At 39.7% G+C, this 27,748-nt stretch overlaps 1 protein-coding gene across 3 annotated transcripts in view; it reads right to left on the reverse strand.

The window, feature by feature from the left end:
* LOC139935023 (uncharacterized) overlaps positions 1-27,748 on the reverse strand; it is a 37,653-nt gene that overhangs the window by 5,652 nt on the left and 4,253 nt on the right. For 2 of the 3 annotated variants that reach the window (XM_071929474.1, XM_071929472.1), the window contains exons 2-6: positions 23,791-23,930; positions 14,344-14,403; positions 4,658-5,667; positions 2,641-2,752; positions 429-491 (exon numbers count right to left, since the gene is read on the reverse strand). In XM_071929474.1, the coding sequence (XP_071785575.1) occupies positions 429-491; positions 2,641-2,752; positions 4,658-5,658 (1,176 nt within the window). In that variant the 5' untranslated portion in view covers positions 5,659-5,667; positions 14,344-14,403; positions 23,791-23,930. The remainder of the gene's footprint in view (positions 1-428; positions 492-2,640; positions 2,753-4,657; positions 5,668-14,343; positions 14,404-23,790; positions 23,931-27,748) is intronic. The other variant, XM_071929473.1, reaches the window with a different exon arrangement.

Below are 27,748 nucleotides of genomic sequence, written 5' to 3' on the forward strand. Positions count from 1 at the left end.
GTCGCACGATGGTCCCGCACGATGGTCACACGATGGGCACGAAATCTTGACGCGCGATATTAAAAAAACAACAGCAATGACTATAAACTGTGTCGCACGTCCAAATTTCTATCGCACAACCATTGCGTGACCGACTGAAAACCTGCCTTTAAGGGGGACATTTGACTATTGCCAGGTGCGCACTCCACATTACTAGATTTTATATGCCTTCACAGCTAGTGAAGAAATTCAGCACTTGCACGTAAGGAGAATGGTGATACATGTAGTAAGCCAGGAATTCAGCGGTAAGCCGAGCACATTGAATTGGGCCCTGTACAACTGCGACTGCACACATGCCGTCAAATCTTCTAAAAACTGCTTACAAAGAACAGTTGTGCTTGGGGAAATAACTCGAACAAAATTAATATGGAGCAAGTTGCATTAAATACCTTGAAACTTTTTATTTCAGATTTGAGCTTTGTGATCGTAGTTTCTGCAGTGACAGCTCTTTCCTGTAAACAAAAAGGAAAAAGAAAAACAACATGTATTATAAGGAGTATGAAAATCTTGGAAAAAACATCCGGACAAGTTCCTATCAGAGCTATAATTGAGATGAGTGCTTACAAACAAGACAGAAGAGTTCTTAAAACTAAACATGATATGTTCTTAGAACTAAACATGATATGTTCTTAGAACTAAGCATGATGAGTTCTTAGTACTTAGCATGATGAGTTCTTACACAAACTAAGCACGATGGGTTCTTTCAACAACTAAGCATGATTTTTTATCAGAAGTTAAAGCATGATGAGTTCTTACAAGAACTAGGCATGATGGGTACTTACAAGAACTAAGCACAATGAGTACTTACAAGAACTAAGCATTTTTAATGAGTTATTACGAAAACTAAGCATGATGAATTCTTACATGAACAAAGCATGATTTGTCATCAGAACTAAGCATGATGAGTTCTTACAAGAACTAAGCACAATGAGTTCTTACAAGAACTAAACATGATGAGTTCTTACAAGAACTAAGCATGATGAGTTCTTACAAAAACTAAGCACAACGAGTTCTTACAAAAACTAAGCCTGATGAGTACTTACAAGAACTAAGCCTGATGAGTACTTACAAGAACTAAGCATCATGAGTTCTTTCAAGAACTAAGCATGATGAGTACTTACAAGAACTAAGCATCATGAGTTCTTTCAAGAACTAAGCATGATGAGTTCTTACAAGAACTAAGCCTGATGAGTTCTTTCAAGAACTAAGCATCATGAGCTCTTACAAGAACTAAGCCTGATGAGTACTTACAAGAACTAAGCATCATGAGTTCTTTCAAGAACTAAGCATGATGAGTACTTACAAGAACTAAGCATCATGAGTTCTTTCAAGAACTAAGCATGATGAGTTCTTACAAGAACTAAGCCTGATGAGTTCTTTCAAGAACTAAGCATCATGAGCTCTTACAAGAACTAAGCATGATGAGTTCTTACAAGAACTAAGCATGATGAGTTCTTACAACTAAGCATGATTTGTTGTCAGAAGTTAAAGCATGATGAGTTCTTACAAGAACTAAGCATGATGAGTTTTTACAAGAACTAAGCATTATGAGTTCTTACAAGAACTAAGCATCATGAGTTCTTACAAGAACTAAGCATGATGAGTACTTACAAGAACTAAGCATGATGAGTACTTACAAGAACTAAGCATGATGAGTTCTTTCAAGAACTAAGCATCATGAGTTCTTACAAGAACTAAGCCTAATGAGTTCTTTCAAGAACTAAGCATGATGAGTACTTACAAGAACTAAGCATGATGAGTACTTACAAGAACTAAGCCTGATGAGTTCTTTCAAGAGTTAAGCATCATGAGTTCTTACAAGAGCTAAGCATGATGAGTACTTACATGAACTAAGCATGATGAGTACTTACAAGAACTAAGCATGATGAGTTCTTACAAGAACTAAGCATGATGAGTTCTTACAAGAACTAAGCATCATGAGTTTACAGGAACTAAGCATCATGAGTTCTTACAAGAATTAAGTCTGATGAGTTCTTACAAGAACTAAGCCTGATGAGTTCTTACAAGAACTTGGCATCATGAGTTCTTATCAGTTGTAAGCATGATTATTTCTTATCAGAACTAAGCATCAAATGCTAATGCTGAAAATTCTTTGTATGCAATAGATCTTTATCATGCTGCCTCCACCTTGATCATGTTCCTTCTATCGAATAACAATAATGAATGCTAATAATAATTTTGCAAATAGGAACCAGACTGTTTTGTTCGATTGGGACAATTCAAGATGGCTGAATCACGATAAAGGCATAGAGTTATAATATAAGAACTAGAGGGCGCACTGGTGATGCATCTGGCACAAACGCGACGGGTCTGCAAGGAGACACGCGGGCGCCATTCTGTACGCGCTTTGAATATGAAGCGCACGTTGGAGTTTGTGTTTATTGAACCCTACGCGATGCTGTTTTGTCAACTTACAAAATGGTCGCACAAACACAGGCTGTGCGTTGCCTGTTTCGTCAACTTAGAAAATGGCCGCCTGCGCGCATGCCGGATTGCAGATAGGCCAGTGCACCCTCTACTTTTTATATACAACTCTATGGATAAAGGTCTATTATCTGTGAGGATCGTTTGTATAGTTACCGTTGTTCTCTTAAGGTTTGCCTCTACGTGATGCACCATGGTCTCCAGGGTCTTAGCATCCTCTGCTTCACGCTCTCTAAGTCTCCTCAACTCAACCTCCATTCCTTCAATCCTGAGATGACGAGAGAGAATAATCGGAAAAAAAAAATACAATTGTTATTTATATTAAAGCAATTGGACACTTTCTGAACAGAAAAAAATTAAAAGTTCACAGATTTACAAATAACTAACAGGGTTTACAGAAGGTAACGGTGAAAACTTCCCCAAAACTTTTTGAGAAAACATTAAAACAATTATCAGTTCTCGATATTGAGAATAATGGATTTATTTTAAACACATGTCATAACATGGCGAAACGATGGAAAACAAGGGTGGGTTTCCCCGTTATTTTCTCCCGACTCTGATGACTGATTGAGCCTAAATTTTCATAGATTTGTAATTGAAGGTATAAGTTGTGATACACGAATTGTGGGCCTTTGGACAATACTGTTTACCGATGTTGTGCGATTGTTTTAAACAAGCAAATTCCAAGTCCTTTTGCCTTGGCGTGTCATGTCCTAGCGGTTAAGAGCACTGGATTAAAACTCTGGTGTTTCTGATTAACAGAGTGTGGGTTTGAGTCCTAGTCTTGACACCTGTGTCCTTATAAAGACACTGGACACTGTTGGTAAATTGTCAAAGACCAGTCTTCTCAGTGGGTATATCTCAACATACACATAAAATAACAAACCTATGAGAATTTGACCTCAATCGGTTGTCGAAGTTGCAAGATAATACTGAAAGAAAAAACACCCTTGTCACACGAAGTTGTGTGCTTTCAGATGCTTGATTTCGAGACCTCAAATTCTAAATCTGAGGTCTCGAAATCAAATTCGGAGAAAATTACTTCTTTCTCGAAAACTAGGTTACTTCAGAGGGAGCCGTTTCTCACAGTGTTTTATACTATCAACAGCTCCACATTACTTGTAACCAAATAAGGTTTTATGCTAATAATTATTTTGAGTAAATACCAATAGTGTCCACTGCTTTTAAGCAATACACTTAAACCATATAATGCTTCTTCAGGATGGGTTGCAAAGCCGTTGGTCCCGTGTGTTGTGTAATGCACGTTAAAGAACCCAGTGCACTTATCAAAGAGAACAGGTTCGCCTCGTTGAGTCTGGTTTGATTTGCAGCATATAGCACCACAGCACCTTGCAAACCATTAAATGGTGCTATGTGAAAGGAGTAAATGTAGGTCTCATAATTCAAATGTAGTCCCACATAACTTGCAGGAAAATACTGAATGTAAAAGGGCCTTGAGCATCACCGAGTGATGGAACACGCGCTATATAATATGTAGAAGCCACCAATACTGTTATTAAAAAAGGCTACATGGCTAGAACTTGAACTGATTAAAACTGATAAAAAGTAGCTAGACACAACATAATTATGCCTAATGAATAGGGTTGCCAGCCAAAATACATAGTCTCATGTTAGATACGTGACTGGTATCCTGGTCATTCCAGCAATAAACGCTTTTTTTTTACAGCGGCTGTTTTGTGATGGCCAGATATGTCAGAGCTACATATTTGTGATTTTTTTGCTGACAGCTCGAAGGCTGAGAAAGAGGTATCACCCAAATATTAAAAGACTTTAGGCCTGAAGCCTTTACTACATGTAGGCATCTGAGAGCACAACAATTTTGTGCAACAAGGGTGTTCTTACCTTTCCTTTCCTCTTGCAATTTCGATGACCAATTGAGTCAAAATTTTCACAGATTTGTCATTTCATGCATGCTGTAATGTATGTTGGGATTCACCAAGTATGACAATTACCAAAGGTGTCCAGGGGTGGATTTCACAAAGAGTTAAGACTAGTCTTAAACGTTTCTTATTTCTCCTAGGACTAGTCCTAAGTTAGGTCCTAAGTTAGGACTAGTCCTAACTCTTTGTGAAATCAACCCCATTAAAGAAAAGTGCTCCTTTAAAGAAAGTGGTTGGTTATTTCTGCTACTTTAACTTAATAAGTATCTTACTTTTTTGCATCTTTCTCAACAGCCTTCTTAGCATAGACAAGTTCCTGTCTCAGAAGTTTGTTATTCCCCCTCAATCTGATCACCTCGGCCGTTAAATCCTCAACGCCTTCAGGGATGGATTTGGCATCCTCATTCACCATGGGAAATGCCTCATAAGTATTCTCGCCATTTTCTTTTGAGACAAAATCACAGGACTTGTTAACAGGTGTTGGCCCATTTTCTTTGTATATGCCCTTACGCAGATTGTGGACATTTTCGGCGGCCACCGCGTGGACAATCTCCGGGACGGACTTGGTAGTTTCCTTACTGGGAGGTTCTGGGATCTTCTTGGGGAGTTTCTTCCTATGGCCATGGGACTGGGCCCTGGCGCGTTCCCTGCCTGGTTTCGGTCCAAGAGACTCATCGACTTCTGTTCCATTCACCGTAAGATTTGGTACTGTCAAGGAGGGTGACAAGGAAGTAGGGGACAGCTGCTCTTCAGAATGATTGGTCCCATCCATGTAATCCACCACCAGCTGGCTCTTGGTGTTGCCTGCCTTGTTGGCGGCTGCTGGCTTCTGCTTCCTCGGGCAGTGGCCATGAGTGTGAGCCCTGGCTCGTTCCCGTCCGTGTTTGCGATCGACAGGCTTAGGGGGACCGTTGCTCATGTTGGTGCCCGTGTTGCTCCGGATGGTGATCTCCCCGCCTTCTTGATCATCGTCCTTGGTGGCGTAATCGTAAATGAAGTCTACAAACTCAGCTCCCTTAGCTGCGCTGTCAACAACGGTGGCTGTTATGGGTGTGACCTTCACAGGATTGCTTGTAGATGTTGCCACAGTATCGTAGTCGGAGTGAGACCCATGAGGTGGGATTGCTGGTACAGGATTGATTGCGCTTTGAGCTGAGCGATGAGCTTTTCCTCGAGAGCGGCTTGGGATGCCGCTGCTCGTTGCTCGTCGCTGAGAGGTCTTACCGTCAGATTGGCTGCTCCCCTGCGGGCCCTGACTTGTCTGGTTCCCCATATCCACATACTGCAAGGACAAAAAACAAGAACAGAAAACAAAAAGTACCGGTGAGAACTAGGTAAACACACAGGACATTGATCATCCAGCCGCAGTTTACTTTCTTATTTTGTACCATCCAAGTTTAGAAACCCCTTTGGAAATGTGTCTCAGAGCTACCAACATCCTATATTGACACCTTACATGACATGCAGCACTCTTTACAAACTTACCCTGTCTGCCATTTTGAGAGTCAAAATGTACAAAAAGAAATTTAATAAACAAAATTGCAGAAATAGTACAGACTGGCATTCTGCCTTTTTGTGAGCTTGAGGTTGTTGTATACCCATACATGCAAAAGCTTGCCCAGCTGGTCTGAAGATTTCACAATGAACACAAGCACATGCTAGCATATCTGGACAATGCGTGCGAATTGGATGCTGCTAACGTGCAAGTTAATACAATACATCCCCCTTCCACAAAAAGTAAACTTTTTTTATACAGAGATGTTGAATTTGCATAGGGGTAAAGAATATTAATTTTGGTTTTACCCATGGATATACCGATGTGTTAGCTTTCAGTATATTCCCCGAGTCCTGTGAACAAATATCACAGGCATGTTACTCGGGTGGAATCCGAACCCACGACCCTTGCAATTCTAGAGCAGTGTCTTACCAACTACACTACTGAGATTGCCCGGTAGCTAGAGGCTGTTTGAATCCTATGTTTTGGCAGCCTATTTTCATACAAACCACTAAAATAAAACCATTTAATGCTCTAGTTTTCAAAGTAGGTATTTTAAAAACCAATTACAACTCGGGTCCATTCACCAAACAATAAACAATTTGAGTCAAGACTTCGCCAAAGTTTTGGAAAAATCCTAGGAATAACTTAGTTTTTGAGAAAGAGGTAATTTTCCACTCAAATATTGGAATTTGAAATCAAGCATCTGAAAGCACGCAACTTTGTGTGACAAGGGTGTGTTCTTCCATCATCACCTCGCAACTTGAGTTCAAATTTTCACAGGTTTGTTATTTTGTGCATATGAGATGACTGGTCCAATTACCAAAGGTGTCCAGTGCCCTTAATTGGTGATTTATTGACATTTGACAATCGCATTATGACACCTTAAAGAGAAGATATACGTTTGAAAACCACTCCCATAATTTGACAATAAATAAGTACAGCAGCCTTCTAAAGTATAAAGTACTTTGAGAATCATTTTACTTGAAGTTATGTGATTATGAATACAAAATAGTTTTTTTTTATTGCCCAAAAGTTGAATTTGAGAAACATTTCTGTCAGAAACAGCGGGAAGGTACACGTATGTCTAATGTCACGTGGCTCAAAGCAATTTGGCCAGAATTGTAGTTTTTCTAAATCAATATCCAACAAAGTTACAGTGAGGTCAACTTCAAACTCATGACTGAATAACAAACTACACACAAAATAAACAACAATAAATAGTCAAATAAGTTTTGAGTGATTTTGTTTAAGTTGATCTTTAACAGATTTTTTTCGTCAATTATAACAACTCACCCATAAAGTGTCTGATATATCCTGCCCTTAGAGTATTGTCCCACAAAGAATACAGTACTACATGTATATTATCTTAAAGGTCTGACACGTACAGTACCTTCACTGGGAGATATGAATCAGCCGGCCATATGCCGATGACACACAAACTTCTGATGACAAGTGAGGTTGTTTAGAGGGACAACGGGATTGTGGGGGCAGGGGGGGGGGTAAAGGAAGAGTTTGTTAAAGGGGAGGGTTATGCTAAAAAGCCAGGGGCCGAGTGCAAATGTCTTTTTTAATAAAAGTTAATTTTGCATCAGGGTGAAGAAAGTGAGAAGAAAGAATTTGGTTTTTGGCCTTAAACCAATATCATTCTTTGACACAATTCAATCTGCAGGCTTTGAGCAATGGCAACTCTGTGTACATTTTACTCCCTAGCATGCCTAGCCTTGCTTACAGTGGCCTCTGTTGAAACCACAGCTTCAGCTGGGGAACCAACTCAAGACTCCATATGCATATTTGAAGTCACCTACCAATACACCTTTCTTAATAATTATGCATGAGGTACATCACAATGCTAACCCAAAACAAGGCAATGGGCGCGGCCACTGCTAGTGATGGGGGACTTGCACCCATAGCCTCATTTTGGGTAACTATTATGACGTCATGCATAAACATTAAGGGAGTCGATATTACATGATTCTTTTGTTTTCAAAATAACTGGTTAAGCCTAAGCCAGAGCCTTAGCCAGAACCAATCCAGAACCTAATCCCGAGTCCAAGATGAAGCCTAAGCCGGAACCCAATCCGGACCCCAGTCCAGAGCCTAATCCTGAGCCAAAGTGGAAGCCTAAGCCGGAACCCAATCCAGAACCTAATCCTGAGCCCAAGTAATTGAAGCCTAAGCCGGAACCCAATCCAGAGCCTAATCCTGAGCCAAAGTTGAAGCCTAAGCCGGAACCCAATCCAGAACCTAATCCTGAGCCCAAGTAATTGAAGCCTAAGCTGGAACCCAATCCAGAGCCTAATCCTGAGCCAAAGTGGAAGCCTAAGCCGGAACCCAATCCAGAACCTAATCCTGAGCCCAAGTAATTGAAGCCTAAGCCGGAACCCAATCCAGAGCCTAATCCTGAGCCAAAGTTGAAGCCTAAGCCGGAACCCAATCCAGAACCTAATCCTGAGCCCAAGTAATTGAAGCCTAAGCTGGAACCCAATCCAGAGCCTAATCCTGAGCCAAAGTGGAAGCCTAAGCCGGAACCCAATCCAGAACCTAATCCTGAGCCCAAGTAATTGAAGCCTAAGCTGGAACGTAATCCAGAGCCTAATCCTGAGCCAAAGTGGAAGCCTAAGCCGGAACCCAAGACACAGACTAAAGGCCAAGTCACACAGGGCCCCGATAACAAGAACGAAGATGTCAACGATACAAATGCATGCCCCTGATTGGTTTAAATGCTCCACGCAGAATACGCCCATGCTCATTCAACCAATCGAAGGCATGCATTTTAATTGTTTCAATCGTTTTCGTTCTCGTTATCGGGGCCTGTTTGACTTGGCCTTTAACCAGAGCCCAAGACAGAGCCTACCACTGAACCTTAGCCAGCTCCCAGCCCATAGCCTCAGCCAGACCCTAAAACCACCACCCCAGCCAGCACTGGCCTGAGCCACAGCCTCAGACAGATCCAAAGCCCAAGTCAGAGTCAAAGCCATGTTCTGAAAAAAAAACCTGAATCTCTTCTATTGTTTTGAAGCATGTTGAAGTTTACTTAAACATCTTCATGCCCCATTAATTCCATGTTGCTTGAATTTTGTTCACCTTGTAGAAAACAAACTCTAAAAAAACCATGCACAATATAGAAATGTGTAACGCTTTTAGAAGCTTGCTTTGGAGAAAATACTCTGATAAAAATTGTGAGCAACTTTAAGTAATATTTTTGAGTTTGGATTTACACAAGTTCCCCAAGTACGTGTATGAGGGCAGGATAAGTTTTAACAAAGCCAAGAAACCACACACAGCCTGCAGCCCTGATACTTCACGCTGGCAACGCAGCAATTGCCGTCGTTGCCCCTACCAATTGTCGCAATGCCCTTTAAAAACCCAATTTTTCACGGCAATGCTTGACATACCCTTTCCTCATCATTGCCACCATGCCCTTCGCAAGTTTTTATGATTTGATATTTTGGCACATTCTGTTGGTGCCCTAAATGTTTACAAAAAGCAAAAGTGTCAGGGCTGCACAGGCAATGGGTGCAATTCCCCAACTGCCTTGCCGATGCTTTGGCGCCCCTTGAAATGTACATGTTTGTAGGAGAAAACATTTTCCTTTTGTTGCCCTTAAAAAAACAAAGCATTCGACCAGCTGTCACACTTAATTTGGCTGAGTGTCTTGGTTTTCAGGCTTTGACAAGTTTTGGGAGATTACATCCCCAAAAAATGGATATAACTGGTAAGATTTTGTCCTGCTATTTTGTTTTAAACTGCAATTTGTGCTTTAATTTCATGGAACAGGTCATTGAAAGGTCTATTATTTTTTTCTTCTCTTTGAAAACTTCAGCAAAATGGGTGGTCATAATAAACCCCCGCCTACTAAGATTGGGCATATCGTATCAAGTACCCCCTTATTTCCGGAAGTTTTTGTGGTCAAATTCTACTTTATTAAACAGAAATTACTGGCATAATGTATCTCATGAGAATTGGTGCCTAATATCCAATTTATAAAAAGTAAGCGATCAGAGAGTTTGTTCACATCATTACAAATCATGCGTCAAACCTGGTTGAGCTTTGGGGTGTTAATCCGAGTAGACGATTCCTGAGATTAAACACAAACCTCTCCTTTAAGATGTTGAATCGACAAGGGATATCATGGCAGCCATTATATCATTAGCAATCCTGTGAGTCATTTCCTTCTACTTTAACCTGTCTGCTTACAGACTGTTCTGCAAACTCTTCCTTCTCACAGTGTTCAAGGCAGTGCCCCCCCCCCCTCCTGATTTTTCAAACATTTTTTTTTTGCATAGGTCAAAAAGTGTACCTCTTCAAATCGGAAGAATCATTGGGTTACAATAACAAAACTAAATAAAAAAACACAAATTGAATTGGGTCTTCTAAAATTGTTGGTCTTGAATTTTGAATGAGACTTTAATTTCAATCGACTGCTTGCAATGACCGACTGTTTGGGGACACTAGATGGCAGCAGACGAATTGCACTGCAGTTATCCATCGTTCTCAGACTATAGACGATGTGACCTATGTTTACATTCAAACCGCCCTCTGTTGACAGAACACTGTATACGTCATGTTTCGCCGTGCAAAAAACGCGTAGTATGGTAAGATTGCATTACACTTTCTAGCTGGCTGCCAAAACATTAAGGTTTTGCCCAGCGGTATGCCCGCGAATCATATTATGGTTTTCGAGTGACGTCATGAGGTCACATCGTCTAATAGACCTTTCTTTTACAATGTCACAGCCCGAGTTTTTGCCAACCCAGGTTGGAAAACCATGGAAAGCTTCTAATGCAAATCAAAAACAGATCTCTACTATTTGAAACAGGTTGCAAAACTATTCAAACATTGTGTTGATTTTGTTGAAAAAACAAAACAACTAATCATGGGAGGTATTTTATTAAATTTAAATCGCGAATTTGGTTAAAACATCTGTTAAAATGATCGACCGAGTGTTTAAAAACATTAGGTCGTCCATGCCAACTAAGGCTGTTTGTTTATCAAAAAAACCGGTCTATACACAGGCTCAGAACTTACAATGGAATCTTACTTAATAAGTCTGCTGCCACCAAGTGTTACTAAGTCTCCCATTGCACAAAGCCAGGTATTCTAAACATGTCGTGCTGTTAAAGAGTGTGTAGATAGATTCAGAACGCATACTCCACGACAACCCACTTACATGTGTGTCATGGGGCTATGCATATCAACTTGACTAGAATTCAAAGATTAAGGTGTCTTATTGGGTCTGACATTATCTCAGATGGAATAATAGAGGATTTGTGCTTAGTGCAATCAGGGAACTTTAACTGAAACTAAATGATTTGTTGTTGTCTTGATAAAAAACAATCATGTACAGTGGCGTGTCATGGCCTAGTGGTAAGAGCACCGTACTTAAAAATTCTGGCGTTCAGCAGAATGTGGGTTCGAGAGTCCTGACACCTGTGTCCTTCACGAGACACTTAAAGCCATTGGACACTTTCGGTAAACAGTATTGTCCAAAGGCCCACACTTCGTGTATCACAACTTATATAAAAAATAACAAACCTGTGAAAATTTAGGTTCAATCGGTCATCGGAGTCGGGAGAAAATAACGGGAAAACCCACCCTTGTTTCCGCACGTTTCGCCGTGTCATGACATGTGTTTATAATAAATCCGTAATTCTCGCTATTAACGAGAATTGATATTGTTTTACTGTTTTCTCAAAAAGTAAAGTATTTCATGGAATAATATTTTCACTTCTAAAGAACTACATGATGTTACTTCAGGGGGAGCCATTTCTCACAATGTTTTATACTATCAACAGCTCTCCATTGCTTGTTAAGTTTTAAGGCTAACATTTATACTGAGTAATTACCAATAGTGTCCAGTGCCTGAGTGTAAGAGGAGGGAAGATAAGGTCGGCTAAATGCTAGAAAGCTGTACAGTAGTGGAGACCAATATCCTGCCTCTTGTCAGTGATGTAATGGATTCAGAAATAGAACAGCTCACCACTAAAACTACGTGTAGAGTGTTTTTCATTTAAGCGTCAAGCATTGCCCAGTTACCTGCCCCCCCCCTCCCAGCAACAGGGGTTTGTGTTCTACGAAAAATCGCATCTCTTGTCAGTGATGTAATGGTTCAGAAATAGAACAGCTCACCACTAGCTACACTAGCTAGAGTGTTTTTCATTCAAGCGCCAAGCTATCCCCGGTTTCATCCAGCCGACCCCCCCCCCCCCCGCTATACACACCCTCTCAGTTAGCAATAAGGGTTTGCCCTACGAAAAATCACACCTCTTTTCAGTGACGAAATGGTTTCAGAAATAGAACAGCTCACTACTAGCTAGTGTTTTTTATCAATGCGCCAAGCACCGCCAATTGCCCCTCCCCCCCCCCCCCGCCTCAGCAATAGGGCTTTGTGCCATACAAAAAAACCACGCCTCTTTTTACTGACGTAATGGTTTCAGAAATAGAACAGCTCACTACTAGCCAACCCCCCCCCCCACACACCCTCTCAGTAGTAGGGGTTTGTGTCCTACGCAAGCGTGCCATATGAGCTCATGGCACAAGCCAGTACGACATTATTACTGCTTTCCTTAGATTAGTCGCTGATGGGGAAGTCGCATTGGCACTCCGCCGAGGAAGTTATGCATTTATACTGCAACGTATGTCTTTGGTTCAAGACTTCTATTTTAAATGCTAGAGCAGAAAAAAAGTAACTGGGAGACTTTTGAAATGCCAGGTAGCAAGAGCAGACTTACCAGGAAAAATCCACGGCTCTCAGAAATATGCGCATGTCTAGATTTATGTAAACACAGGAATATCACCCAGTTATTCTGTCACCAATTGTTCTTAAAGGGAAGTGACACGCTTGGTAATTACTCAAAACAAATATTAACTTAAAAACTGACTTAGTAACGAGCATTGGAGAGCTGTTGACAGTTTGAAACATTGTGGGAAAGGACTCCCTCTGAATTAACATAGTTTTTGAGAAGGAGGCAATTTCTCACTAAAATAATACTAGACTACCAGCAAGTATTTTATTCCTATCTGAAAGCACACAAATTCGTCCAGCAAGGGTGTTTTTCTTTCATCTATATCTCGCAACTTCAATGACCAATTGAGCCCAAATTTTCACAGGCTTGTTATTTTATGCTCATGAAAGTTTCCTGCTCTGCCTTTGAATAGACCTTTAAACAGCATGTTGCCACCATTCGGTCAGGTTCCCTGTATTTAATAGCAGTAATGAAAAGAGCAACTATAGATATTAGTAGTAAACATGCGTGTACAACCATGGGTAAAAACTCTTTTGAAGGAGTGGTGGCTCTGAAAAGAGCCAGTTTGGTCTCGACCAAATGAATGCTACTTTTCATTGCAATTAGGTGTCAGGGGGTTCTTTCAGTGAAATATATGGTGATGCAATTATTTCACATATTGAAGATTTAACGTTTTTGTTCACAGAACTTGAGGCTAAAACAATTTATACTATTTACCCTCATGCAACCTCATACCCACTGAGGCCTGATTCTTGATAATTTACCTCGTCTCAGTAAAATGATCAAGACCAGGCCTCGTTGGGTTTAAACCACTAGTTGAAAACCTCTTCACCACACATTGATTCCCTTATTAAATTGCAGCAATAGCCTACCCAACTGACTCTAGCTACATGTACCAGGCAATCTTGATGGTCTATTTGGTTAGACATACATGTATACTCCAAAATGGCAAAGGTCAAAGGTTCGAATCCCTTCCAAGTAATATGCCTGATTCTTGGCCTGATTCTTGATAATTTACCTCGTCTCGGTAAAATGATCAAGACCAGGCCTCGTAGGGTTTAAACCACTAGTTGAAAACCTCTTCACCACACATTGATTCCCTTATTAAATTGCAGCAATAGCCTACCCAACTGACTCTAGCTACATGTACCAGGCAATCTTGATGGTCTATTTGGTTAGACATACATGTATACTCCAAAATGGCAAAGGTCAAAGGTTCGAATCCCTTCCAAGTAATATGCCTGTGAAATTTGTTCTTAGGACTCTGGAAAGTATCTGTGTAAAATAAGGTGTAAAGCAAATTATATAAGTTCAAGACACTGGACACTTTTGGTTATTGTCAAAGACTAGTTTTCTCACCCGGTGTATCTCAACATAGTGCATAAAATAACAAACCTGTGAAAATTTAAGCTCAATTGGCCAAGGGGTTGCGCGATAACTATGAAAGAAAAAAACACCCTTGTCACACGAAGTTGTGTGCTTCAGATGCTTGATTTTGAGACCTCAAAATCTAATCTGAGGTCTCGAAAACAACTTCTTTGACAATTACTTCTTTCTCGAAAAAACAACGTCACTTCAGAGGGAGCTTTATCACAATGTTTTATACTATCAACCTCTCCCCTTAACTGGTTACAAAGTAAGGTATTATGCTAATAATTATTTTGAGTAATAACCAATAGTGTCCACTGCCTTTTAACATACATCATGTACTTACATCACCACTGAAAATATCATGCAGATGTTTGGTAGAGTCCTTCTCTCCACACTCATCATGCTTTGAAGGGTTAAAGATGCAGCATGCAAATCCAATATAAACAGAGAAAGAAAACATGACAATGAATTTAATGCTAAGTTTTGGGATTAAAATAAAACAATTCAATGAACAGTCTTGTCACCTTGTTATGTGAATATGTATTGCTCTGTGGTGGTTTTAGGTTTTTGTGAATAGTTGACAAAAGTTCTAGGGAGCTTTCACATGCCTTCTTGGCTTGAAAAAATGCATTAGTAATATAAATAAATTATTTAAACATATTGTGCCGTAACTTGTAATTCAAAAAAGTGGTTCCGAATTACAGGAAAAAAATTACTGAGGAATTTAAATATGCCCATTAGGTGTGATTATGTATTCAGTATTATGGTGTGGTGGCCCTTGCAAAAGGCACTGCAAATAATAAAAGGAATAACTCTGTCCTTGGATTTGTGCCTTAATGCCATTTTCAAAGACCTGTTCATTTCAAATACCAGCATAAATTGTGATGATTACATTGCATACTGCAATGTCACTTGGCTTTTAAAGGGACACGTTGCCTTCGATTGGTCGAGTTGGTCCATGAAAAGAGTTTGAAACTGATTGTTATAAAATCCACACGGTTAGAAAGATGTTTTAAAGGCAGTGGACACTATTGGTAATTACTCAAAATAATTATTAGCATAAAACCTTTCTTGGTGACAAGTAATGGGGAGAGGTTGATGGTATAAAACATTGTGAGAAACGGCTCCCTCTGAAGTGCCTTAGTTTTCGTAAAAAGAAGTAATTTTCATCGAATTTGATTTCGAGACCTCAGATTTAGAACTTGAGGTCTCGAAATCAACCATCTAAACGCACACAACTTCGTGTGACAAGGGTGTTTTATACTACCAACAGCTCTCCAATGCTCATTACCAAGTCAGTTTTCTTAGTTAGTCTTTATAGTGTCATTGTTGTATTGATACATGTATTATTATTGTACTCTTTTTTTGGTTTGAGTTTGTATAATTTCTTGCTTGTGCAGCGCCATGAGCGTCATGCTTGATGGACCTGAGCGCTCTATAAGAGTATTTATCAAACGTGTACCTTCCCTTTGAGTCCTGTGAATAAATCTGACCAAACAAACAAACAGTAAATACAAATGGTACAGGTACCTGCAAATTTATCCAACTTCCTTTCAAGGGCTTGTCATGCTACATTAATCACAGACATTAAACATTATTGTGGTTTTCTAAAACGCTAACCTAACAAATTGTGGTTGTACGTTAAAAACGATTTCATGCAAAACGATTGTCTAAAAAGGACATTGTCCAATAATTGATCTTACAACAACAATTATCGGGTTTATTACCAAACCGTGGTGGAAACTGACTGGGTACTGGATATCATTTGGGTGTACAAATCGTGGCATCACTCAAACAAGGTCATATTATTTTATGTTTTTCTGTGAGATTGAGTTAGATACAAAAGGTGCTTCACTTTTGTCTGAATAAACTGTAAAAGTAATGACTTTGTCACTAAAGGTAATTATCAATAAATTATTCCATTATTTGTTAAGGTGTTCCGAGCAAATTGCAACATTGTTGAGCTGAGAAATATGATGTTATTCTTGGGGTATGTGAAGCAGGTTCGTACTTTGACACTTTTCATGGTGAACAAGAGCTGTTTCAGTCAACACACAACGTAATTTTACAAGTTGAATAAAATGTAATGGCAATGTAGACTCAGTAAATCGAGACCCATGCCCAAAGCTTTACAAAGGCAATATAAGCAATTGCCTCCATGCCCCTGGCCTTGGTGCCCCTTGAAAAGCTTCATTTGAAACAAATGAACAATTTCCTCACAGATTAAGTGCCTTTTAGAAAGGAGTAAAACTGCCTCTACAATACCGGCCAAAATGCTTGGGCCACCCTTTCCTGACGTTACATACAACAATTCCCTGTGCACTTTCAAAACAGTTGTCCCCTGCCCACCCCCCACTCAATGTTGACCGTAACTCAGAACACAGTCGACAATTGGGACCAATATTGAAAGGGGGCAGGGGGGCCCAATGAGATATGGCTGGGATTGTAGGTGCCATTGCCCTTTCAAAAATAAAGCATCAGGCATTATTGTTCTCTTCCATTGTAATGCTTGAGTTTCTTCAGCAAAACCACCATTTTTTTTTTTTTTCTAAACGAATGAAATGGGAGAACATCCTCGCTCAGTCAGAACATCTGAATCCCTTTTGTTAAAATTCTCAATTTCAACGAATCGACACTCCCGTGTGCACACATTCTCGATAATGCATCCTTGTGGAGTATTTAAAGGAACACGTTGCCTTGGATCGGTCGAGTTGGTCTTTGAAAGGCGTTCTATAACCGTTTGTTATAAAATCGGTATGGTTAGAAAGATGTTGTAAAAGTAGAATACAATGATCTACACAAATATGCCTCGAAATTGCGTGGTTTTCGTGTTACCTCGTCGACAAACACGGTCGGCCATTTATGGGGGTCAAAAACTTGACTCCCATAAATGGCCGACCGTGTTAGTCCGCGACGTAAATTGAAAACCGTACAATGTTGAGTGCTACTTGTGTGGATCATTGTATTCTACTTTTAAAACATCTTTCTAACCATATGCATTTCATAACAAACGGTTTCAAACGCTTTTCATAGACCAACTCGTCCGATCCAAGGCAACGTGTTCCTTTAATTGTTCTTTCCTTTGTCCCTGCACTTCACTGTTTCTTATAGACTTTGCATATAAGTTCCTTAAGGAGCACATTGGCCAGTCTTTAGAGCGCCCCTATGGAGTCATTTTGTATCTCCCTTTTTTAATTTGTGCTGTGCTTGGGCTCCATAAGGTACCGGAAATGAGTACACAGAGTACGTTCCTACATCAGAGAGCTTCTTTGGATCTCAGACCCACACTTCCTAAGACTTCAAAAGCACACACAGACTACGCCAACATTAAAACAAGAACACGCAAGACTGGAACAAAAACAAGCTTCAAACTGAAATGAAGCTGATCCCTTATCGCAAGCGGGAAAAACACAATCATAAGAGATGAGTCACCTGCCTGCTGTGAGCAGGGGGACCTAGGCTTGGCTTTATCACACTGTACTTGCCGGTACCAGGTTGGCACAACTCTCACCCAATGATACATACTCATGGAGAGACGCTGGAATTGTTTGGCTACATTTTCAAACAGAACATTTGGCTACATTTTCAAACTGTACATTTGGCTTCATTTCCAAATAGTGGTCCCAGCGATTCCTCACCGTTACACATGGTACAGAGAACGAACGTCACCCCATGAAACAACCTCTACTTATTTTTAAACAACACCTGGTTCCAAATATCAAGGCTCTAATTCTTTTGGGATATCCACATGACAGCAGGGCTTGTGTAGCTCGAAATAAGGGAATAAAAGGGTAGCGCCGGCCGTTTAAAGCCAGCAGGGTCGGCGACCATGTTATAAAGGCCCGAGTCAAAGGTTTTAAACGGACGTTTAAGAACGAGTTACTACTCTTTTATTCCCATTCATAAATGCCTTTTTGTTAGAAACATTAAAAAAATACAATTATAGACACTTTAACAATTGAAAAATTTTGAAACATTTTTTCCCAAAAACTTTGTGGAGAATCTGTTTGATGCACGTTGGTTGTGTGTACGCGTGCGCGCTTAGATTACGAGTGCGCGCTTAGATTATGTGCTGTTACTGTAGCTATGAATTGCGTGCCGGGAGATAATCTTGCACGCCCGACATGCGAAAGCCAGCTGGTTATAAACACTGGTCATTATCAAAGGTTTATACACCCCCACGTGACAGGCTTTCCACCAAAAGGAATAGCGAAACTGTTTGAAGTATTATGAATTTGTATTTAAAGTTCTGAATCAAAATGAGTTGAACAAGCACTCAGGGAAGATCTATTTAATTTGTGTTTATGTGGACTTAAAAGAGAAGTCATAAATATCCCAGACAGTTTCTCTACTCCTATTGGTGGAGAGCGCGTCACGTGGGGGTGCTTAAACAGTTGATAATGACCAGTGTTTATGACCGTTTATGTTGGATCACTACTGCCTTAATCCTCTAGAATCAGCCAATATGAGTTTATGTAGGATCCCTACTGCCTCAATCCTCTAGAATCAGCCAATATGAGTTTATGTAGGATCCCTACTGCCTCAATCCTCTAGAACCAGCCAATATGAGTTTAAATGTAGGATCACTACTGCCTCAATCCTCCAAAATCACCCAATATGAGTTTATGTAGGATCCCTACTGCCTCAATCCTCTAGAATCAGCCAATATGAGTTAATGTCGGATCCCTACTGCCTCAATCCTCTAGAATGTGCTAATTTCTGCTGGGCACAACATTGGTAAGCAGTTTTTCTGCTTAAAGGTGAATTAGGCCTATATGCCCTCGTGATTTGGAACCGTTTGATTTTTGAATATTTCAAAAGTAGTTCGCATTTTTGAGTTATCACCCAAAATTCTGAGCAATTATGTCCACGTATAGAGAAAGAATAATCCCAGATAGGACTACACAATCTTAGAAACATACCTGGCAGTAACACTTCTCAGATTAAAATTTTAGAGTACAAAAGTTAATATATATTACATGTAACCCTTTGGTGCACAGATTATTTTTACTGTTTCAAAAACAAAACACAACCATCCATTGTTTTCTCATTCTTTTTTCAATAGCACCCCCTAGTGAACATCACATCAAATGAAAGGTCAACAATCGCTCTAAACAACTGAATGAGGGCTTTATAAATAGGTTGTTGTACAAGTTTGGACAGTTTTTCAAAGTCCAATTTGAACTTGTTTTGGTGGTCTCTAGCGACCAGTGCCCTTTGCACCAAAGAGTTAACATCACAAGATTCCTTAGGGTGAAATGCTTCTCGAATGCTTTAATCGAAAGCTGCTGTAAGCTTTTTACCCAAAGTTTCCATAAATTTTAACAGGATACCCCGCTACATGCCTTTGCTTTAAGCAGCTCTATGAAATTAGGCCAAGATTTTCATGTATTATTGCTGGCTGCAATAAAGGTAGAATTATGAACTAGTATCACACTCCACATGAATGACAATAACATTTTGAGAGAGGATTCTCTTTGAAGTTTTATGGTTTGCAAAAATTTTAACCCCCCCCCCCCAAAAAAAAAAAAAAAATGTGGAACCTGGAAATAGTTCATGCATTTAATTGTTTCTCAGATTTCTGAGGGTTGGTGTCAGTTCAATGGTCTGGGTACTTTCTGTAGAACACAAACACAATGTCCACAGATTTACATTAAACTCACACAGTTTGAAACTAGTCATGGTAGAAAGCTTTCCTTAAAATATTAATTGCTGAGGTGCTGTAGTGTTTTAAGAAATGAGTAAAAAAAGGTCACAAAAATAATTTATTTCCGTCTCAGTTTTAGCAAGCAAACAAATTTACCAGTTGTGGTATAATTGCCTTTTAACTGATTAATGAGTTTTACGTTGCTAAAACAATTTTCGTCTTACTGAGACGAAAGATGTTTTTTTCACATTCATCAAAAACTAGAGCAATTCAGCAAGTAATATTTTAAGGGAAGCTTTCTACCATCATATTTTCCTCAAACCTTGTAAGTTTAATGAAAATCAGTTGACACTGTGTTTTTGTGTCCTACAAAGATTACCTAAATCCTTTCAAAGCACTTGACACTATTGGTAACTACTCTACTTTTGTTGGTGATAGTCTGTTTTTAATAACAGTCTGAACAAAATGTTGAAATTTGCAAGGCAGGTAACACAATACTACATTTGATAACCCTGGTTCAACGTTGGTCTTGTCAACCCTAGTCATGTTTAAAACCTCCCTAGATAGTCCCAGCAGGAAACAGTCCCAGCCATGCCAGCTGTTCTAAAAAGATCAACAGGTTTGAGTTGAGGCTCAGGAGCCTTGATCCACCTTAATCTTCAAAAAATTACAATAGGATCCATATTGCCTCGAACCTCCAAAATCAACAAATAAGAGCTTATTAATGTATGGTCCCTACTGCCTTCATCCTCCCAAATCAGCCAATATGAGTTGATGTAGGATCCGTACTGCCTAAAATCCTTCAAACTTTGACAAAATCAACCAGTATGAGTTTATGTAGGACCCCTACTGCCTAAAATCCTTCAAACTTTGACAAAATCAACCAGTATGAGTTTATGTAGAGTCCCCTTCCTCATCCTCCCAAATCAGCCAATATGAGTTTATGTAGGATTCCTACTGCCTAAATCCTTCAAACTTTGACAAAATCAACCAGTATGAGTTTATGTAGAGTCCCCTTCCTCATCCTCCCAAATCAGCCAATATGAGTTTATGTAGGATTCCTACTGCCTAAATCCTTCAAACTTTGACAAAATCAACCAGTATGAGTTTATGTAGAGTCCCCCCTTCCTCATCCTCCCAAATCAGCCAATATGAGTTTATGTAGGATTCCTACTGCCTAAATCCTTCAAACTTTGACAAAATCAACCAGTATGAGTTTATGTAGAGTCCCCCCTTCCTCATCCTCCCAAATAAACCAATCTGAGTTTATGTAGGATCCCTATGTTAATCCTCAATCTTCTAAAAATCAACAAATGTGAGTTTATGTAGGATCTCTACTGCCTCGTCCTACATGCATCTTGAGTTTATTGATGTAGGGTCCCTACTGCCTAAATCCTCCAAAATCAGCCAGTATGAGTTTATGTTGGATCACTACTGCCTCAATCCTCCAAAATCAGCCAGTATGAGTTTATGTTGGATCACTACTGCCTCAATCCTCCAAAATCAGCCAGTATGAGTTTATATAGGATCCCTACTGCCTCCATCCTCCATAATCAACCAGTATGAGTTTATGTAGGACCCCTTTTGCCTAAATCCTTCAAACTTTGACAAAATCAACCAATATGAGTTTATGTAGGATCCCTACTGCCTCAATCCTCCAAAATCAACCAATATGAGTTTATATAGGATCCCTACTGCCTCCATCCTCCATAATCAACCAGTATGAGTTTATGTAGGACCCCTTTTGCCTAAATCATTCAAACTTTGACAAAATCAACCAATATGAGTTTATGTAGGATCCCTACTGTCTCAATCCTGCAAAATCAACCAATATGAGTTTATATAGGATCCCTACTGCCTCCATCCTCCATAATCAACCAGTATGAGTTTACATGAATGATGAATCACTACTGCCTCAATCCTCCAAAATCACCCAATATGAGTTTATGTAGGATCCCTATACTGCCTCAACCCTCTAAAATCAACCAGTATGAGTTTAGAATAGAATAATAGTCAAAGAGGTCCTAATTGTTCAAAATCATCCAAACCCTTAAATGACTGGCATTATTCTTTAGGAAAGTGAGGGGTTTTAGGCAGCAAGATGCAACAGATATTAAATGCTGTCTGTTTTTGGGGGGATCAGTTTGCAGAATTTGTTATTGCTTTGACAGCAGAGTCGGACTTTGTTGAACGTGCTGAATGAGATGTCACAGGACCTGGCAAAAGTAAATGCATGCATAAAGGAGAAAGATGTGACATGCATGAGTCATTCTCGCATACATGTAGGTCCAATTTTGTAACGCTGTTTACCAACAAGCAAAAATGCTCCCGGGAATAATAATAATAATAGACAGTTTTTATATAGCTCTTTTCACCCCCGAGGGGTGTCTCAAAGCGCTTCCGACATTATTACCCCTGGTCATTGGGCCTTAAATCTCTCCTTAAACCATCTCAGCTCCCTGTGGAGTGCACGTATGCAGCCTGTGCTCAATATATGAGCTACTCGGCTAAACCAATCACCAGAACCATCTCTGCCCTCACAGGTACCCATTTACCCCTAGGTGGATAGAAGCAATTATAGTTAAGTGTCTTCGGAGCTGTATGCTTCGTTGTTGAAAGGGCAAGGGCACCAAGGCATGTTCTTCTTGGTAACAGGGTACCCAAGGAGGAAATTGCAAATTTGTACTGGTGCATTTGAAGGGCACCAAGACAATGACCAGGGGACACGAAGGCAATCGCCTTTGTTGCCTCTGTGAAGTATCAGGCCTGTGTATTGCTCAGGAACACAAGTGTCACGAGCGGGATTCGACCCCCACACTCTGCTGAACAGAAGCATCAGAGCTTGAGTTTCGTGCTCTTACCCACTCGGCCACGACACCCCAATGAATAACCGTTGATGAATGAATGTCCTGTTCACACTATGAACGCTTTAACCCTAGTCTGCCTCGACAAATGGGCATTCAATAGAGACACAGTGTGATCGTTGAGTACAAAAAATCTACAAATCACAGGATCACGTAAACACAAATACATGTACTTGCCAAGTACAGAACAATCTTGCTTTCCAGAAACAGGTAAGCAGCCAACAATCAGTTACATTTTTGCGACTAATGCCCCACAAATTTGTTGCTTAGCAAACAAATGTGGTAAGAAGGGCAATTCTGCCATGCCTGCTTTGTATTATTAAATTGGTTTCCTGAACTGTAATAGCAACATAAGGGGATCAGATTGGCTCAGTGGTTTCTTTCTTTGTCTTTCACCTCTTTGGGCCCTGTTTAGAAACCCACCTCGAATTTTCGGTTAATGGCGAATAGGTTTTCCTATCCGTAACCGCGAATGCCTTTTTTTCTTAACCGGATATCTGCAATGGGCGCAAATACCTATTTATAAACCGGATAGTTCTGGTTCGCCCAGCACTAGTTTTCAGTCCCGAGGTACCTCAATGAAAGGAGGTTCTCCATTTGGGTTTCATCCCACAACTAAAACTGAACGATTGTTCTCATTTACTTTGAATCTTTTTAGCCCCTTGAAGGCTAAACTATTCCGGAATGCTGTGGACTGAGTATGTCGTAAGCCATGGTATACAGTCTGTGGCCGGTACGGCTGTCAGGGAAACAAAGGCTGCTATGCAGTCATGCGTGTAAGCCGGGCATCGAGGCATGATAATACCGGGGTTAAGGGGTTAAAGACACTGGACACTATCGGTAATTTTTGTCAAAGACCAGCCTCCTCACGTGGTGTATCTCAACATGCATAAAATAACAAACCTGTGAAAATTGTAGCTCAATTAGTCGTCAAAGTTGCGAGATAATACATGTAATAAGTAAAGAAAAAACAAGTTTGTCACACGAAAAAGTGTGGTTTCATCAGATACTTGATATCGAGACCTAAAAATCAATTCTGAGGTAAGGCAATCAAAACTTACTCCTTTCTCAAAATCTATGTTACTTTAGAGGGAGCCGTTTCTCACAAAGTTTTATACTATCAACAGCTCTTCATTGCTTGCTACCAAGTAATTTTTTATGATATCAATTCTTTTGAGTAATTACCAATAGTGTCCACCACCTTTAATGGCGCTAGTTGTGCTCTAGGGTGTGCTCAATCAAAATAAAATGAAATCAAAATAAAGTAAAAATGAATTACCACTTCGTTTTGACTGGCTGTCGTCTGGTCTATGCTGTCCTCCTTGGACGTGTAGTAAACAGCTTTCCTCTTGTCCTTCTTTACAAACTCTTTGAAGGAAAAGGGATTACTGGGATCTACCTCTTTTTCTCCTGATTGATCTGAGGAAAACAACAACAAAAACAACAACAAATACATTTAAAGGCAGTGGACACTATTGGTAATTACTCAAAATAATTATTAGCATAAAACCTTACTTGGTAACGATTAATGGTGAGCTATGGATAGTAAAATTGTGAGAAACAGCTCCCTCTGAAGTAAAGCAGTTTTTAAGAAAGAAGTAATTTTCTACGAATTTGATGTCGAGACCTCAAATTTAGAATTTGAGGTTTCGAAGCCATTCATATGAAAGCACACAACTTCATGTGACAGGGATGTTTTTCTTTCGATATTATCTCATAACTTTGATGACCGATTGAGCTCAAAGTTTCACAGTTGTTATTTTATGCATACCTGTATGTTGAGGTACACCAAGTGAGAAGACTGGTCTTTGACAATTACCCCTAATGTCCATTGTCTTTAACAGAATGATAAAAGTGTGTCGGGTCTCTTTTACCTTTTACCAACTTGTTTTTTAAATTGACCCAAAATTTTAATTAAGATCTTTCATAGTTTTAATTACAGGTACAGTTCTCATATTTTCATACTGTAAGCCTTGTTTGATTAAAATCCTTATATTCGTCCTTTTATTTTGTCTGTTTCTTAAATTGTAGCATCAGGAGATTAACTTGATAGTAATTTAGTTTACTTTCTGTGTTACATTTTAATAATTGTTTTAATGAATGACTGTTTTAGTCGTATGTGCCAATGGAAACTAAATTTCTGTATATTTTTGATGCGGACAGTAAAACATTCTAATTCTAAATCTAATTCTATTTTAGATTGTGTATGCATGTTTTCTTTATCGTTTTTTGTTAGACTTTGCACTTTTATTTGTGAAATTAATAACTAATAATTTATACAAAAATAAAATATAGTTATTGAGGGTATAGTTGTTTCTGCTAATAACCTTGCGTCAACCGTTGGCAAATGACTTTTCAGGATCACCTTGCGCCCAGGAGCTACGACCATCGGGAACCTTTCAGTCGGCAATTATTTCGACCTGAGCGTTACTGCGATGGTTTTTAAGACAATCTGAAACAGTCACCGCTCAAACAGTCGAAAGAGTAGAACAATTTCAGCATTTATGACGTGATCCCGACGGTCGGGAACCAATCCATGCTCACGATTTCACAGTTATTGTGACCTGAGCATATTTTGTCTGCGCGTTGCCGCTGTTTACTGCGGGCGCAAGAAAATCGTAGGTTGACCCGAGGTCGGCTTTAAAGTGGCACTGTTGTGCTGTAGAGATCAAGGTATGGTATGGTATGGTGGTTTCCGGAAACAAAATGGAACCGGTAGTTAACCGGCAGGTTAACCAAAAACAAAGGTCATGACCTTTGCTGGTGCTTCTTCACAAGTTTTCCACAGACTGTGCCCTCTTTGGCAAGATGAAAATGGCCATGCCCTCAAGGGTGAAAAAAATGAACAGTTGCCAGGCTAACCACTGCAACAACACAAAATAAGCCGGGCAACTGGTGATCAAACCGTTGTTGCATTTAGGCTTTGCAGCACGCCATATTGATACCACTCGTCACTAACCCCGTTAAGGGATGTACTGATTAACAACGCTGAGTGGCTCATGAAATTAGTTATGCATTACATGTAGATGTTAAGTGTGCGCGTGCATTTAATTTTAAGACATTTTCATGTTGATCACGCCAGCCTTTTTTATCGCACGAAAACTATTTTAAAAAAGAAAAACAAAACCATTCTTTAAAACGAAAGACATGTAGAACGGATTGATTACAGGCGCTCGTTCTAGCACATTTTACTGAACAAATTCCATGAGTTATAATCAAGCAAGGCATGCTGGGAAAAAACGGTGTGTTGAGATGGATACCCCTGGTAACCAGGTTCGTTGACCTTGCTGGTTATTGTGTCAGCTCCGAAGACCATTTAAATTTCCCACATAAAGCTTTATGAATCTATTGTTGGGATGGAACGCTGACACCACTGATCAGTATAGTCAAACCGTGCATGACGACTATGCGCACACACAATTTGCATAATTGTTAAGCTGCACAGTGTAACAAGTGCTGCAGCCGGTTTCACAAAACGCTAGGATTAATCTTAACCCAAGGTCCTAACTTAGGATGGGTTCAATGCTTCCTACAGTACGTATGTGGATACGGAACTGAACTGTTGATCCCTACTGCCATAATCCTGCAAGATTAACCAATATGAGTTTATAACGCAGGATCCCTACTGACTCAATCTTCCATCACAACCAAATTGACCCAAATCATCTCACATCATCATCACAATAACCTTGGTTACGCCATTGTTGTGCATTTTAGCCTTTGCTGTTTTTACATTATTACTGTAATTTGTAGACTCCCAGATTAGCAATCATGGTAGACAGTAGTCTCATGTGACATTAGAGATGTTGTGATACTGTGGCGCAAGGGGTCGATAGCTCATCAACTCCCCTGGGATGAAGGAATCAGGAGAAGTTAGAGTTGATCTATACTGGAAAAAGAGCTAATATGTTCATTGGTGATAGTAAAGATGTCTCCAAATTAAGTTTTACCCATTAAGATGCTATGTCAGATTTTTGCCCGATTGGACCCACAAATTTTGATTTAAAATTCAGTAAGTATTTTGATTGGGGTCGAGAAAGTTACAAGCTTTCATTTGAGCCATTGCTTGAAAAAGTCCACCAATTATTAGTAGCAGTGAAATAAAGTGCTCAAAATTATCGAGCCCAACAATTATATTACGTGACCAATTCTAATGTGTTTTATAAGAAACGTTTTTAATTTTTGGCATGGTTCCTGACCATTAAAAGTAAAAGTTCAACTTTTTTGTGTTAGAGAGGGTGATACTCTTTGACATAATAATAATAATAATAATAATAATAATAATAATAATAATAATAATAACAATAACAAGTTCTTATAAAGCGCATTTCACAATAAACCGTATCAATGCGCTTTACATTAGTCCCCTGGTCATTGGGCCAATAAACATCCCTTTAATCTTTCTCAGCTCCCATTAGGGAGTATACAGCCCCGAGCTGCCGTGGCGCTCCGAAAGCTTTTCATTCACAATATCAACCTCTACCCTCGCAGGTACCCATTTATACCCCTGGGTGAAGAGAAGCAATTATAGTAAAGTATCTTGCTCAAGGACACAAGTGTTACGACCGGGATTCGAACCCACAGTCTGGTGAATTAGCACCAGAACTTGAATTTGATGCTCTTAACCACTCGGCCATCACACTCTACATACCATTCACTCAAACAAAATATATTTTTTAAATACAGAGTTTTGTACAAAAGTGTATACAATACGGTACCTTCTATAGATAATGTAGCTTTCACTTCAAAAAATATGCACAGTAACCCCAACTCGGCAGTTTTTAACCATTTAAAGGACAACTTTGTCCCATCATCAGCAATTGTGCCACTGCAGGGATTGGATGACTAGTTCAACCTTCTTCCTGTGGGTCATGTGGGCAATGATCCAAACATTTTGTTGGTATTGTCATTTTCGCCAAGCTGAACCACACAGACACTACGTACCCATGCGCTCTCGCATGAGTTCTGAGCTCGGAGTCTGTGGGTCGGGCCTTGCCCCTAAATTTAAAGACAGGTTTGTGGAACATGCCATGTATGCACAGCAAATGCCTGCAGTTTCCGTGCACGAGCGAGACAAAGACGTGCGCGTACATGTAAGGTTTGAGATTTTGACTTTAAAATTTTCAAATCGGTCTGATGAACTGACTGTATCTTTGATTTTAGGTGGGGTTGAACAAAAAACCTTACAAAAAAAAAAGAGCGAGATCTGAACAAACAACCCAAAGACTAATGTTATG

Source organism: Asterias amurensis, chromosome 3 (genome assembly GCF_032118995.1).
Source record: "Asterias amurensis chromosome 3, ASM3211899v1".
NCBI lineage: Eukaryota > Metazoa > Echinodermata > Asteroidea > Forcipulatida > Asteriidae > Asterias > Asterias amurensis.